This window comes from Telopea speciosissima, chromosome 7 (genome assembly GCF_018873765.1).
Source record: "Telopea speciosissima isolate NSW1024214 ecotype Mountain lineage chromosome 7, Tspe_v1, whole genome shotgun sequence".
Lineage (NCBI taxonomy): Eukaryota > Viridiplantae > Streptophyta > Magnoliopsida > Proteales > Proteaceae > Telopea > Telopea speciosissima.
The window spans coordinates 18203457-18220637 of NC_057922.1; the positions used below are offsets into that span (position 1 = coordinate 18203457).

General features: G+C 38.4%; 3 protein-coding genes across 3 annotated transcripts; all 3 read right to left on the bottom strand.

The window, feature by feature from the left end:
• Positions 1-3441: 3441 nt before the first annotated feature.
• Positions 3442-4817, bottom strand: LOC122668313 (wall-associated receptor kinase-like 8). Its single transcript, XM_043864899.1, has 3 exons — positions 4293-4817; positions 4046-4251; positions 3442-3485 (listed from the first exon to the last, which is right to left on the bottom strand). The coding sequence occupies exons 1-3, from the start codon at positions 4760-4762 to the stop codon at positions 3442-3444; spliced, it is 720 nt and encodes a 239-aa protein (XP_043720834.1). The 5' UTR covers positions 4763-4817.
• Positions 4818-12043: 7226 nt separating this feature from the next.
• LOC122668879 (uncharacterized protein At4g14100) lies at positions 12044-12816 on the bottom strand. Its single transcript, XM_043865445.1, has 2 exons — positions 12318-12816; positions 12044-12221 (listed from the first exon to the last, which is right to left on the bottom strand). Exons 1-2 carry the CDS (start codon positions 12787-12789, stop codon positions 12067-12069), a joined length of 627 nt encoding a protein of 208 aa, XP_043721380.1. The 5' UTR covers positions 12790-12816; the 3' UTR covers positions 12044-12066.
• A 1267-nt stretch (positions 12817-14083) lies between these two features.
• On the bottom strand, positions 14084-15181 carry LOC122668314 (non-functional pseudokinase ZED1-like). Its single transcript, XM_043864900.1, has one exon. The coding sequence runs from the start codon at positions 15179-15181 to the stop codon at positions 14084-14086; it is 1098 nt and encodes a 365-aa protein (XP_043720835.1).
• Positions 15182-17181: the final 2000 nt, after the last annotated feature.

The window sequence follows — 17181 nt, forward strand, 5'->3', positions numbered from 1 at the left end:
ACCATTAATTAATGGGTGGGACGGTTTCAGATCCTATTCGGTTCCGAGAACTATTATATGTGTGCTCTATGACTCAACAAACATATAGCCAGTTATCATAAAAATTTTCCTTCTTGATAAAATAATATGGGTTTTTCCTTTTTTGATGTTTTTCTTCTCACGGAATAGAGTTACAGCCATATACTTATGGTTGTGCCATCTTAGATGAGTGTGTTTCAAGTATTAGACACAATAATGCATTATAATTTTGCACCAGAAAAACAGAATAATTTCATGCTGAATTATCATTACAAGTTAAATTTGTCAAATCCTTTTGGGTTTTCTAACCACTCCCCCACTCAAAGAAGAAAAAAAAGTCAAGTTTTTCAATGGTCATAGGATCATAAAATGATCAAGTGCCGTTGATCAAGAGTGGCTCTCATGACACTTAAGCGGGCCCGTGCACTCTTGATGGCCCCACAATGTTGTAGCAAAGATCATGCCCATGGTCACAGACAATTATGAGTCAGATAAAGCCCATTTTATAAGCATATAAAAAGAAAAATGGGCTGAGCCTGGTTCAGCCCATCTACCCACTTAAGCAAGTGGGAGGATCCCAGCATCTGGAAGGCAATAAATGCCTTCTTAGTTCTTCCTCTTTCATTTATGAAAAAGAAATTCCATACATCCACAAACCAGAGAAAGAAAGCAACACAGAAAAAAGAACTCAAACACCACCTTGCCAGGTCCTTTGGCTATCTTCGGAAGTCAACAAAAAGAAGAAAAAAAATAAAATTTGAAATTAATGAGAAAAAAAACAAATAAATCTATTAGTACCTCATCACAAATTTTGTCTTATTATATTATTATGTTATTTTATTTTCTTGGCTTCCAAACATAGTTTAGTGAAAAAAATCTTCTTCATAGCTGACTACGCACTGAGCCCGAACTTCTCTCGCCTTCTTGGTAAGCGAACTTCTCACGCTCAGTGAGGTAAAAAAATCCGAGTATACGTGTACACATTATAATTATTTTAATCATTAATTCTATTGCCATGAGAGCAAAATCCAGAGAAGTTGTACCCCATTTTAATATCAATGCAAGCTTGTAATTTGCATCCAAAATTTGATCTTAATTACTTCACAAACAAAATTTGTGCAGATAGAAGGAGTATTAAAATTGGCACAAACTAAGGCATGGACTAACAAGAGGGTGGATGGACTTACATAGAAAGGTATTTGATTGAGTTAACATTTGAATTTGCTAAATGATTAATCTAGACCATGTATTATCTATCTAATAGTTAAAATTACTACATCATCCTTCAACGTAGCATAATATATGGCCATGTAGGAACCCTTATTGCAAGCCAAATGACACATAGTTCTTTATGGTATATGGAATTTTTTTTTTCTTTTATTTTTTTTTGGGGGGGGGGGTGGAGAAGGACGATTGCAAGCGCAAGCGAAATTGAAACCCACTGGGTCTTGCTAGGGTGAAACCACTATGGCACGCAAGTTCTGTAAACCCCTCACAAAGGTTTAGGACTTTAGACAGGTAAAAAAAAAGGTGAATTAGTATTATCACTAAAGTTTGTTATTTTTCCCAAATGTCACAATGTATCTATTTTACCATATGGATAGATGATACGTCCACTCTGACCGTCAAATTTCAATGTCCTAATTCAATCAAATACACCCTTTTGTATTGACCCATATCTTATGTATGTTCATACATATGTACCATTACTCCAGACATCTCCCAATTCTTAATGGAAACATATAGTTTAGACTAAAAAAACTATAAAATGGGATGATTTAGATTTATCTTGTAAACATCGACTTCCATTGTTAAATGTATACAAATAATAATAAAAGGGTTAAATACATATACTCCCCTAAAATGTACCCAATATTCCTCATGCACCCCTATGATTCTGACAATTCTACACGCACCCCTTGAAGACTTGAAGTACACCCCCTACTTTTCAACCTAAAGCCATTTAAGTCCACACCGTTAATTTCAGGCTGTTGAATCATCACTATCAATAGCCGACTCCAACCCACCTACAATCATGGGTCCTCCCCCCCCCCCCCCCCCCCCACCTCAATCCTCTCTCAAGATGAATTGTGATGCTTCATGGAGCCCAGATCGTGAGAGATGCGGACTGGTTATTATTATTTGGGACCATAAAGGCCGGCCTATGTTTGCGAAATCTGAGATAGATTCAACATTTTGGAAGCATTCTTGATGGTGAAGTAATGGCTATACGCAGTAGTATGTTATGTTGGAAGCTCTTTAATTATGTGTGGAATGCATCATTGTGGAGTCGGACTATAGGGAAGTTATATCATACCTCCAAGGTAGTGATAAAATGAAAATTAATTTTCATTTTTACTATTTTTACCATCTATGACCACTGTGTTCCCCCACAGAGAACAGTCTCCCTTCAATTAAATATCCACCCATTTATTTCCTTGTATCTTTAAAATTTTAAAATATTTATGTATGTCCATGCACCCTCTCATAATTCTTAATTTTTTAAACTTTATTTTGCCCTTGAGGACCATCTACTGATCTACCACTGTTGCATCATTACAAGGAAAAACCCCATTGTTTGGGAACATAAAGTTTAGGTCTTATCCACTAAACTAGCTGGCACTTTCATATTGCACTAGCCTTTGGGGACCATTAGCCTATTCTTAATTTTTCATTCTTCATTCTTTGGATATTGTATTTTTTTAATAAATAAGGTAAAATATTATTGTCATAATGGTTTGTGGTATCTCAAAACATTAGCAGACATACTAGCACCTTAATAAAGAAAGCACAAAGGAGTTATATATGACATGGGGAAATGTTCTCTGCACTCCTGCACCCAGACACAAGGCGGGTGGGTGAAATGACCACCCTACCCTCCTGATTGGCCGAAATGACTGCTGCACCCCCACCCCATGAGCAGCGCCCCGATATGATAAATAGAGGTTAAAATTGTTTTCACATTCTGTTTTTTCCCCTCTCCCATGATCAAATTAACACCTTTTCTCATTTCTCGTTTTTGTGTTCTAACTTTCTCTGCGACTCGACAATGGTTATGATCCTTGGCAAACGACAACGATTTCCATTGCGTATTCAATAATCTCTAAGGTCCCAATGCGAGAATATTAATTCACCCTCATTTCTTACTCTTTTCCTCCCTTTTGGTTTTGTGATATTTCACATTCTCCTATTTATTGATGGACTGTAAAGATTCAATCCAAAAGGAGGGAAAAATAGAAAAGATAAGAAGTTATGCAAGGGGAAATAGACAAATTCTATACTAATCCGGTATTTCCCTACATCCACTACCTAGAGTTCCTCAATCTAGCTTTCCAAAAACAACCACTTTGATCTCCTCCAAAGTAGGGCAAGTCAAAAGCTCTGAGTTCTTAACATCAGATATCATTGGAGGAAAAAAGAGGCTCAATAATCAAAGGTCAATGGAGTTGGAAAAAGCTTTGTTATCCCTGGTAAATCATTCACATAGCACCCATTTTAACTCCACTAGCTTTGATTGATTGCCACCCTTGCAAGCAATCAGTCTTGTCTACTAATAGAATTCACTTTATTTACCATTAGATGATTCAATGTAAAATTGAGTAAGGAATTTTTTTTTTAAAAGAGAGATACTCTGTTGGAGGGAGTCAAAAAGTTTCAAAATTCATCGATACCAAATACTATAACATGCCTTGTATGTTTTTCTCGGCTTGAAATCAGTAGATAGTCTTTGATCCAATTATAGGGATGTTAAAAGCTGGACAATCATGAAAATAAGGTATCGCGCTACATATGTATAACAAACATAAACATCAATAAGGGTATAAACCCATATGCTATTTCGACTCATATATATAACCCTTCGAATAAGGTGTCCCTAGCTCTCCTGTTTGAAATGACCAAACCCCCCTGTTTTTGCTGGGCTGGCTCCTCCAGCTCCCGCGCCACGCCACAGCTAGAGGAGAGTCAAATTGGGAGTCAAAATATATTTGGTCTCTTAATCTCAGTTGTTGATGACTGAGAGAAGTACCTTTTTGGATTCGCCTGAGCTCATATGCTACTTCCACCATTGTTGGCCTTTCCTCTGGATTGCGTGCCATACATCTCCGTGCAAGCTCTGCACATGCCATTTTCTGCTCGTAATCGTTTCCTTCTTTCAAGATTTGTACTGTGAAGTACCTCCAAATACCAGCAGCACCATACGTATAATCGTCATCATCATCATCCGAATGATCCCTGATTATATAATGAAATAATTATAAAGTCTCTTACACGACAAAATCTCAAACAATACCAGCGCAAAGCTAAATACATCGCTCTTCACCGTACATTTGCTGGTCTCCAAATACACAGGATCAAGGTATCCAAGAGTCCCCAGTGCTAACGTTTCCACATATGTTTCACCCGGAGGAATGGATACAGAGTACCCAAACTCGGTTAGTTTGGCACCAAAGTGTTTATCTAAGAAAATATTACTGGGTTTGATGTTGCGATGGATGATGGGCCTGGAAGTACCTGTGTGGAGATAGGATATGGCGTCTGCTACCTCTATTGCAATCCTTAACCTGCTCTTCCACGACAATTCCTCCTCCTTCTCGTATATGTGATCAGAAAGACAACCATTCTCTGCAAATTTGAATACTAATGTAGGGGCTGGGGTCTCTAAGCAGCAACCCAAGAGTTTTAAAACATTCTTGTGATTATTCATCTGCAATCCCACCACCACTTCGGTAATGGAGTCTTGCATATTATCCGATGATGATTTGCATAATTGCCAATTCTTGACAATTACTTAACGATCATCGAGGTTCCCCTTGTACAATAAACCACGACTATCTTTAAGGCGTCTTTCTGGTGCATAGTTGTTGGTTGCCATCTGGAGTTGTCGCTCGGAAAAGGTACGATAGGAAGTCACGCAATTAACACCACCACAGGAAGAGATTAGCCCTTCCAATATCAGACCGCCATTCCTTATCATAAAACTATCATTTTCCGATCTTCCTTTTGCGAATCTGAATTTCCCCGTATTGGATTCTCTCTTCTTCTTCTTCTGCGTTTCTTCCCTCTTTGGGTATTCTAAAGCATCGCATGATCATGCCTTGCTTCCTTGCGGTGAACTGAAGAATAAGATGATATATAGATCAAGTGATCAACAAGAAGAAGGAGATCTTGTTTAATTGCAGAGAATTATGAAAAGAATCAAGCACAACACAACCAAGAAAATGAATACATCTTGATCATTCTAGTGTACTAATAAATAATAATGTCTTTAATTTGTTTGGTACTTGTAAGAGAAGAAGAAGAAGAAGAAGAAGATGATGTCAGAGAGAAAGGGATCTCTTCACAACAACCATAGCTTAGCTTTCATAGTTAGTGGTTTACTTGTCGTTGTCATTTGTTGTTTGTGGTTACCTGTCATTGTATTGTTAGCCACGTGTACTGTTATTTGTTTCCGTTTCTGTTACAAAATTATTGTATTATATATTCAGTCAGAAGTCAATAACCCCACAATTCTCACAAATATAAGCAAAGAAAATAGTCTTCATCCTTCACTATCCAAATCCGTATCAGTCCTCGACTTTGTTGTCACCTTCTTCCAAGAGACAACGCAGGGACTATGATAATGTTCCGGAACATATTGATGAGGTTGCTTTGGCAAATACATAAACTAATCCCGACTCTCAATCTTTATTATCTTATGGCCCCGTGGTGGCTGGGGAAATCAACCCCATTGGTCATCATGAAGCTCTTAAGCTACAATTATCAAGGTTTGGGGAGCTCCGCGACAATTCAATCTTTGAAAAATCTCCTCAAGTTTGAGAGACCTCATCTTGTTTCCTTGATGGAAACAAGGAAGAACAGTCAAAGTCTTGAATATTTTAAAAGATGGCTTTCCCCTCAGGGCTGTTTTATCTTTGACCCTATCCATTCAGCTGGCGGCTTGGCATTATTTTGGTGGAATGATGTTCACATAGATATTCCCAGTGCAACAAAACATTTTATTGATGCAAAGGTTTCTATTCCGGGATATCCATCATTTTTCCTTACTTGTGTCTATGGGAAATCAAGGAAACACCTCAGACATGTGGTATGAGACTCTATTTCTTCTTCTTTTGGCTCTCAAAGGAATGAAAGCTGGCTTATGGTTGGGGATTTAACTCTTATCTTTCCTGGATGGAGAAATCAGGAGGCAGTCAGTCTCTGAACAAAGATTGTGAGACTTTTCAACATTTTATTAATGACTACAATCTCATTGATTTGGGATACCATGGGCCCCTTTACACTTGGAGTAATAAAAGGAACGACTCTGATCTGATTCGGGTTCGATTGGATAAAGGATTTGCTAATTTTGCTTGGGTTCAGGACTTCCCTGATTATGCAGTCTTCGTTAAAGCGGCCATTGGTTCGGATCATTCACCTCTCTGTGTAGATACTTTTGGTTGTATCCCTAAAAAGGCTAGGCCTTTTAGGTTTAAAGATATGTGGTTCACTCACCCAGACTGTGGCAAAGTGGCTCAACAAGGATGGTGTTTTTCTCCCTTTGGTTCCCCGGCTCAACGACTCTATCAAAAGCTTGCCAACTCTAAGCGGGTTTTCAAGAAATGGAATCGGGAATGCTTTGGAAATATTCATATTAAAATTCAGCAATTAACAGAGGAGCTGGTCGCTCTTCAATCTCAATCTAGCTTTTCTCAATCTAAAGAAATTGAAATTATTAAGGCATTGGAGTGGGAACTTCAAAACAATGAATTATTCTGGAAGCAAAAATCCAGAATTGATTGGCTTCGAGAAAGAGATCGCAATTCAAAAATTTTCCATATGATGACTCTTAAACGCCAACATCATAATAAGATTCTGAAATTGAAATATCCAGATGGAAAGTGGACCAAGTCTAAAGGTGAAGTTCAAAATCTATTATGCAGCTATTTCAAAGAACTGTATAAAGCCGATCCTACCAATGAGGAGGCTACTATGGAGGTCACCCAAGGGATACAACCTATCATTTCAGAGGATTTGAATTTTGGTCTCTGTAAGATTCCAGATATGGAGGACGTGAAATCTGCATTATTCTCTATGGCCCCACTCAAATCACCAGGTATTGATGGTTTTCCTCCTTTTTTTTCAAAAATACTGGGATTTCCTTAAAGAGGATATTTTTGACTTTGTCAAAGATTTTTTTATCAATGGAAATCTTTCACAAGCTTTGAATGGAACTCTCATATGTCTTATACCTAAATCCAAGGAGGTGGATTCTCCAAATCAGTACCGCCCTATCAGCCTGTGTTCAGTAATGGTGAAGATTATTACAAAACTGATCGCCTTGCGTTTCAAAAAAGTTCTGGATTCAGTGATTGATCATTCTCAGTCAGCATTTATCCCTGGCAGGTATATTTCTGACAATATCCTTATTGCTCATGCAATATTTCATTATATTAAACATAGAAACAGCAAGTGTCATTCTCAATTTATAGTCATCAAACTAGATATGCGGAAAGCATATGATAGAGTAAATTGGACTTTTATTGAAAAGATGCTTCTAGCATTGGGCTTTTCTGCAGCCTGGGTTAATCTTGTTATGTCATGCATTAGATCAATCACCTACAGTCTTTTGGTTAATGGCTCGGAATGTGGCCTAATATCTCCTTCTAGAGGTATTCGACAAGGCGACCCTCTCTCACCGGCCATTTTCATTATTTGTGCTCAAGCACTTTCAGCCACAGTTAATAAGGCAGTAACTAATGGCGAAATTCAAGGAATCCGAATTAAAAAGCGGGGCGATCAACTTTCTCATCTGTTATTTGCAGATGATTGATTATTATTTGGAAGGGCACATATTAAAGAAACATTAGCATGGAAGTCATGCTTAGATCTATACTGTAAAGCTTCAGGACAGCAAATAAATTTGAAAAAATCTTGCATCACTTTTATTCCAAATACCCATCATAAATTCAAGAGGTGGTTTTCTAGAATCTTGAAAATCCCCTATGGTGATGGTCCCTCCAAATATTTGGGTTTACCAACTGAATTTGGAATGTCTAAGAGATTGATTTTTCAGAATGTTAAGGAACGGACACTCTCTAAATTACAAGGTTGGAAGAAATCTCTTCTCTATACAGCTGGTAAGGAGGTACTTATAAAAGCATCGGTGCTACCAATGACCAATTTTGCATGGTCCCATTTCAAACTTCCTAAAGCTGTTCTGGAAGACATTAAAAAGGCTACTTCAAACTTTTTTTGGGATGATTCTTCAGAGACTCATAAACTCCATTGGGTTTGTTGGGATAGACTTTGCACATCTAAACAAAAGGGGGGTCTTGGATTCAAAGACCCACATCTTCATAATCAAGCTCTTCTGGCTAAAACAGCTTGGCGGCTGTGGTCTTATCCATATTCAACATGGGCTCGATTGATGAAGAACATTTACTTTCCAAATGTTGATTTTATGCAGGCCAAGGGAGAAGATGTCTTTCTCTTGGACTTCTTTGGATTGTAGGAAATGGTGAGAATATTTCTATATGGACAGATAACTGGATTCCAACTTCAAAGAATTTTAAAATTCTTTCCAGCAAACCAGTTGATTGTCCTTTGGAGAAGGTGTTTGAGCTTATTGACCATCGCACAAGGACTTGGAAAATTGATCTTCTGAGTGCCTTCTTTCTACCTGTAGATACAAAAGAGATTCTCAAAATCCATCTAAGTCTTTACCCACAAGAAGATAAATTGGTCTGGGGAGGCTCCAAATCAGGTATTTTTTCTGTGCGATCGATGTATCATATACTTACAAATCACAGGGATAAAACATATCAAAATAAGCCATCCTCTTCAACAGCTACAAAAAATAATCAATTGATGGAAGACTACTATTAGAAAAGAATTTGGAATGCTCAGACTCTTCCTAAGATTAAAATGTTCTTATGGAAGATTTGTGCTAATGGCATTGCAACAGGTGAAGGCCTTCTCAAGAGAAAAATCCCTATAGATCCGCCATGTTTACGTTGTGGTTATCATACAGAATCGATGGATCATATTTTTCTTTCCTGCCCTTTCTCTAGGATTGTGTGGTTTGGCTCTTTGTTGGCCCATTTAACTCCACAAGTTAAAAATCCTTGTTTAAAAGATTGGCTTAAATGTTGGGACATCATATATGAGGAAGACAAAAAGCTGGCTCAAAATAGATTTTCTCTCACATCTTTCTTTTTTTGGTATATTTGGAAAGCTCGAAATGATCTTACATTCAAAAAACATCATTGATCTCCTGCTGAAGTTATTACCATTGCAAAGGAGGCATATAAAGAATTTTGGGAAGCTACATCTTCTGCTAGTCAGACTCACCATCAATCTAAGGATTGCTCTTCAACTAAGCAGTTTTTATCAAACTCTCCTTGGAGGCATAGGTTTAATTCTTCGAGATGAGTCGGACTTTCCTATTTCAGCCTACTCTTGCGGTATTCAATGTGATTCAGCAATTATTGGAGAAGCATATGCTATTCGATCTAGACTTCTTCATGCGGCTACACTTGGCTTCACCCGCGTGATGGTTGAATCGGATTGTCAAAAACTGATTAATCAATTATGTGCAGGATCACAAGTGGAGACTGGAATTTATAACATCTGTCATGATATTTTTTTGTTTGCAAATGACCTTTGTTTCTTGTAGTTTTTCTTATGTTCCAAGATCCTCTAATACTGTAGCGGATTCCTTGGCCAGGGCGGCCCTATCGATTGGGTCTCCGACACTGTGGCCAAGCACCTCTCAATGGCATTTGCAACTCTGTAATGCAGATGCCACTGCTTGTAATGACTCTTTTCATCAATAAAATTTCTTTCTACTAAAAAAAAAAAGAAGAAATTAGTCCTCATCCCCTCCTTATCATTTAATGACATGCGGAAGCTAAAATACGAATTTCAGGGCCCACCTCTTTTTCTACACCACTTCTTCCGCAGGGATGATGTAATTTCCATCACCGTCGACGACGAAGTTTCTACCAAACGGAACCAGTGATCTTTCTTTGAAAAGAATCAATCCCCTTTGGTTTATTTAGATGGAAATTCTCATGTTCGGAATCAGGTCACGGGTTTAGAGGAACCGAGTCGAAATCGATCTGGATCGACTCTGGAATTGGGTTGTGATCACAGACCTAGCATCAGTATAAGGACCGATCGAAACTGAATTGCCAGACTCAAGATCGACTGATCCGATTCGATTTTTTATTTCCTTCCGTGGCCCAAGGGCATATTGGTCAGTTCACTTGTAAAACATTATAAAATGTCAGTGGCGATTGACTCTTTCCGCCTACTATTCGTCCCCGTTGAATCTCTACGGACAGACGCCGTTTCTATAGGTACGGTCTCCCCTCAAACATCTCTCTCCCTCTTCAATGTTCGGCATCTTATCCAACATTGGTTGTTGATCTTAATGGGGAAAATGGTGATATGAGGATATTGATGTTTTTTTTGTGGATTTTGATAATATAATTTGTTCGGTTCTCATGATAATTTTGTCGTTTTTTTTTTCTTTCTTTCCCGATTGTACCAGTATTGCATTTTGTGGGTTTTTTGAGGAATGCCTAAGTACTGAGTTTATCTTTTCAAATTTGGTGATCGCACTTTGTTCCTCATCTTATGTTTAAGCAAATTGAGCTCAGATTTAGTGTTTTTCTGTTTATCATCTGGGCCTCATTGGGTTTATTGTAAGCTTATCGATGGCTGATTGTATGGTTATGCCATTAATGCTACTGGGAGAAAGGCACTAATCTCAGAAATTGGGTGTTAGTTACCTAGCCTCTGGAGGAAAGTCACTTCCGTGGTATGAGTTTCTAATTTGCATGCTTTCCCTCTTATATTCAGATACATTTTATATGGATTCTTTTGTTCCAATGACTCATATATTTTTATTGATTCTTTCTTTTCTAGTTTTGATTTCTCCTCCTTCTGCTCTCTGATTCAAGTTGGCATGAAAAGTGGCCTTCCCTTCTTCTTAGGCTTTAAGCTGTTCTATTATTAACTTAATATCATTTTGAACTAGCAGCTTCCGCCAACCTCTGCTATTTCAAAATGGAAATGCATCAGCACTATGTAAATACTGCATTTTGATCCACAAGGAACTTTTATCTGATTTTATGTGGTTGTAATTTCTTTCTGGACTTCCAGTTGCATTTTCCAGTTCTTTCTCAAATTGTAATATATGACTATTATGCTATGATTCTCTTGCCCTGGGGATGATAAAGGTGTATACAGTGTGGTCACCACTCCATTCTTAATCTAACCAGTAAGAAAACAGAGGTTGTGTAATCATCCCCCCCCAAAAAAAAGCTTTAGAAAAGGTATGTCAGGGAAGACCTTAATTCTCTAAACAAGCTCCAAGAAGCTGACCAACCAAATTAGGTCACTCCTCTTTAAACCCATGTACAGTTCTGAAACTTGTTTCGTTTTAGATTAATTTCTGCCTGATAGCTAAATTAATGTTTATTGTTAAGGAAGAGCAGTGGTCAATCCTGACGACTATGTTTCTTATTGAAAGGGTTTTGTTTCTCTATTCTCTGTTGATATATTGATTGGGTCTATCTTACTAAAAGAATGAATTTAATTGTGTCATTTGCAGTAAATTATGGAGGCTAACAGGGGTCAAGGAGGGATTCAGCTTTTGCTGGCTGCTGAGCAAGAGGCTCAACACATCGTCAATGCTGCCAGAAATGGTAACAATTCACAACTTCTGCTCTTGTATCTTCTGGATCTTGTGATATTTGATATTAAAGGGTACATTTTGTTTGACCAGTCTGGACAAAACAGGGCATAAATGAAAGTTTTAGAAAATTAACCTAACAAACTTTCTTCATACTTTGTAGTATCAGAACTGAGTAACATTCTATTAAACATCACTAGAGCCTTAAAATCTGAGGAAAACTATAACACAAAAGAAAGTTCCAGCAAAACCCGAAGGATTGATAAGCCTGCCAGTCCCTAAATCTCTTGTCATCTGAAAGCCCATACTCCACCAAGCCATAAGTTGGACTCTATAGTTCTATACTGAGGATCTCAAACGAGACTCCTCTAAACGTGCCTCAAGAAGCCCTTCTGTAGAGGTGGCTCAAATGTTGAGCCGAGGAACTCTTTCCCTTCTTCCTGGAAACAAGACACTGGTGCCTGCACTTGTGTGTCTTCCAGCACTGCCCCTACTTCATATGTCATCACGTGAGTGGATATTCCTGCACATGGGAAGATGGAATTTTGTCTTGCAACGGAACTATATGAAAACAGGACCCCCCCCCCCCCCCCCAACAAAAAAAATACCCTTTACCAACCGTCAGAGAAATCCCATCTGATGGGGAACTTGGTGACGACATCTTCGTAGTACCAAATGAAATCAACCTTCTCCCAAACATTGCAGAGGAACCCATCAGTGTAATCCCTTCCAAGGTAATTCGCTCCATCTAACCAATCCGGCCGAGGAATACCCACCTCGAAATACATTGTCCTACAAGCACTGTTCGCACCCAGCGTATAATAGAAGGAGGTCCCGTTATCCCACTCCACATCATACTGTAGCTCCCCTAGCTGCTTCTGCATTATGTTCACGTTCCTGCCCTTAGGCCAATCGTACCAGAGATCGGTGATCTGTAGATGGCCTGAGCTCAAGTTCATATACAGAAGCATGTGGAATTGCTCCGGCCATGCCAAGGGAGCCGGCGACGACTCGGGCTGTTGAATTGCCAGAGAGCCGAGTTGATGGAATTGGAAGAGACACAAGATTAGTAGGAGTTTAAGGAACTTCATGGCTGGCTCCTCTCCTTTTGCTCCTGTTGGTTTTTCTTTTCTTTGTAACTTTTGTTGGTATGGATAAAAGGTTTTCTGCCACTCATTCTGAATTCCAGGTGGCTTAATAGTGTTCATGGAAACCTGAACTTGGGTTGGCAAATCTTCCCAAATCCCAAAGTCATTTTCCTTCTTGTGTCACTTTCACATGGGAATAAGGGAATTGATGAGCAAAAGGCCACGACTTCAATGGGAGGCATCTTTGGCAGTTTAGCATTTTTCACTCACTAGGGAAAAGATTCTTGCGCAAAGACACAAGAAGAGGGCATAAAATTACTGTTCAGTCCATTCTGAAACAAAAAAAAATTATCCGTATCGATACCCTTATGCGTGCTTTCATTGATCCTATGCTGGTGCAAGGGCTACATGACCAAGCAACAATCTTTTGCCAATAAATTATATTCTTCTTGACTATCAGATGGATTTGAATTCATATAAAGTTGGGTTGAGCTTGAGCCAACATTGCATTCATCTTGGACTGGTACGATGGTCAAATCAGAGGACCTTCTATGTTTACCTCCTTTGCTGCCATTGCTATCATCACTTGTATAAGTCATGTCTATTGCCTCTGCTTCCTTCCATATTCTCGAGAAAGAATATGTTCTTGTGGGATCTACTTGGAGATTTTGTCTTCTTGCCACATCATTTGAAACTTGATTAACTTAGAATTTCTCAATTCAAAGGTCTTGCATGACAAAGTCAAATATATTACCTCAATGCAAGTCTATTGCCCAAAAGGTATATGGTTGATAGTTGGAAGTATTATTCCCATCGTGAAAAAAAAAACTTATTTTTCTCTACAGGAGGAGCATCTGTAGAACCATGAAAAATCTCACATTGGAAATGTGTTATGAAATGCATATATATATTATGACTTCTCTTATTTGTCATGACTTGTTTTAAAACCATGATACCCACTTATCAAAACGAACAATATCATGTCATTTATGGGACTAGGTACATTGTGAAAAAATCAAGAGTTTATCAACACATTCTTAAATTGTTTATCGTTTATTACCAAGTAATAGCATATCTGTTGATTCAATATCATTAGTTGCCAAATCATGCATTAAAGAAAAAATAAGTCCAAAGTTAAGAACCCAAATTTAAAATATACTAGCAAAGCAAATAAGAGAACACGAAAAAGAACTAATATATGTCTCCGTGTTTGAGGCATTGAATCAAATATATTTGGTGTCTCTCTTGGTTTTAACATGCTAGAACATGAATAAGAAAGTCGTAAATTTTTGCAAATTTATGCTTGCAAATGATGACTGAGAGAAGTACTGGCTGGGTGGAGGATACCTTTTTGGATTCGCCTGAGCTCATATGCAACTTCCACCATTGTTGGCCTTTCCTCTGGATTGTATACCATACATCTCCGGGCAAGCTCTGCACACGCCATTCTCTGCTCGCTGTTTCCTTCTCTTAAGATGTTTCCTTTGAAGTACCTCCAAATTTGATCTTCAAACGAAAGATCTTTGTTATTACCTTCATCCAACTGTTCCTTATCCTGGCGCAAACAATTAGAAAGCCTCTTTCCCGACAAAATCTCAAACAATACCATCGCAAAGCCATGTACATCGCTCTTCTCTGTACATTTACCGGTCTCCACATACACAGGATCCGCGTACCCATAAGTCCTCACCACAATCGTTTCTACATATGTTTCACCCAGAGGAATCGATAGAGAGTCCCCAAACTCTGTTAGTTTGGCACGGAAGTCTTTATCTAAGAAAATATTACAGGGTTTGATGTTTCGATGGATGATGGGCCTTGAAGTACCTGTGTGGAGATAGGATATGCCGTCTGCTACGTCTATTGCAATCCATAATCTGCTTTCCCATGACAATAGTGGACGATTCACGCCTTCGTATATGTGATCAGAGAGACAACCATTCTCTGCATAATCGAATACCAGGGATGGGATTGGGGTCTCTAAGCAACAACCCAATAGTTTTAAAGCATTCTTGTGATTATTCATCTGCAGTCCCACTACAACTTCGGTAATGGAGCATTGGATTTTAAACCAATTCTTGACGATAACTTCACGATCATCGAGGTTCCCCTTGTACGAATGACAAAGGCCACTGTGAACAACTCTATTTCGAGCGTAGTTGTTGGTTGCGATCTGGAGTTGTCGCTTGGAAAAAGTACGATAGGGAGTGAAATTGATACCACAGGAAGAGATTAGCCCTTCCAATATCAGACCGCCATTCTTTATCATGAAACTTTCCTCTTCTGATCTTCCCTCGGCGAATCTGAATTCCTTCCGAGTCGAGCTTGATTTCACTTCTTCTTCATCCACTTTTGTGTTTCTTCCCTTGCTGGGTTTCCTAAAGCATCGCATCATGCTGGCTCTCTTGGGGTTGATATCCTACACGCCCACAACCCTTTCCCTAAAACTCCTAAATGAGAAAACGAAAATTAAGTGAAGATCAAGCGATCATTCACAAGTCACTAAGTCACTAAGTCACAACACAACCAAGAGGTCAACGAAGAATTCTAGACCACATGGATCATCTGTACGTAGGTGGTGAACGTTGAGGTTACTATTTCCGATCCATGGTTACGAGATATTTGTTCATCTCAATCATGAGTTTTTCACGTTATCTTTAATAACTAGACTCAAAACCAATTTGGATTCTCTATTGTCGAGCTGCCCGGTAGGACCGTGCTACTTAGACACGGTGCTGCATGTAATGTTCGCCTTACCCCTACCCAAATGCCTTGCCCCAGTGAGGGTAAGCCGATCTTTGTGCGCAGCACGATCCTGTCGGACAGCTCGTCAATAGAGGATCTGGATCCACTCAAAACACCATTGGTTATGGTCATGGTCAAGGTACAGTTCAAAGTCAATGGTTAATCACACCATGATTGGATCACATATCGGTATTTGAATGCATTACGTACTAGATGAGGCCGGATCCTCTGCACGTACTAGAGAGTAACTAGTTTTCATGTACGATCCTTATTTGACACCTGCTCGATCTCTTGATTGAGGGCTTCTCTTCGTTATTTTATTTTCCTTCTTTCATATTTCTTCAATTTTACCTTTTGTTATTGTTTTTTTTTTTTTTTCTTTATTTATGAGAATGCAAAGAACTTAATTAAACAAAATGTTTTCAAAATTGTCCCTAAAACACACTTGAAGATCGATTAAGCTTAGCTTGCCTAGCACATTTATCTGCTATTGCTACTACCTTCTTGTCTTTCTTTTTGATACATATAGATCCAAAAGTATGCAATATGCATGAATTTCAAAATTATCATAAAATAAATTATAATTCTCACAAGGCCATTCTTTAGGTTCTTTGCATCAAAATATAAACTACCTCTTGGGAATCCATCTAGATTGCTGTATGTGTCCACTCCTGCCTTACGCTCCTTGCTGTAAAGCCTGCCATAGCATCTGCAATTCTAATTGTTAAGAGTTTTCTACGAAACCATTGTTAACAAGTGTCACTAGAAATTGTGTATTAGTTATCAAAATAGAGGTCCATCATACAAAACCAGTATTTGAGTCATCCATAGAAAATAAAAGCAAATGGAAAGAATCGAGAGGACAAAAGTTCTGTCAAATCTATAAAAAAAATTGGATTTTAAACAAAAGATTCAAACATATCTTCAAAGGAAGAGAAACATAGGTATTTAGACCTCAGTCCGAATGGCCTTGCTACCAAAATCCTTTTAGAAAAGTCATATGAGAGGAAAAAGTATCATTCAATTTACACAAAAACAACAATAGGGGTTAGCATTAATGAATGGCATCAGTTTACTCTTGACAGCTAATGCACTTACTAATACTTTCCATAGAAAAACTTAGAATTAGGATGAATCTTTACATGCCAAATAACCTTCCATAACTTCCTTAAAGAGCATCCATTATTTGTTTGATGACAATGAATAGTCAACCATTTAACAACTAGTTTAGTAGAAAAATCCCCAAATCTCAATAAAGGGCAAAGCCATGAGTCTTCTATAGGAGAGGAACATAACTTTCGAATTTCATTTACAAAATTAGTTGGAAATAAAGCATTAAGGAATCCTATATTCCAAGCACCTTGCATTATTAACTCATTGACATTAGTATACACAGGATTAGGAGAAACCGAAGAAGGAAGGATATGGATCCTTTATTTCCGTGCACCCCACACATAGCAAGGTAGAAAAGACCGTCTTACCCCCGCTCGGGCAGGGGTAAGGCAGTCTTTTCACCACCTTGTTGTGTCTGCTGCACACGGCGCAATACGGGCAGCTCGGCAGTAGAGGGATCTGACCCTCATTCTCAAAATAGAAGTATTAAAATCATCTCTTATTTTTCTACAAACCATGTTCCTAAATAAAGGCAAA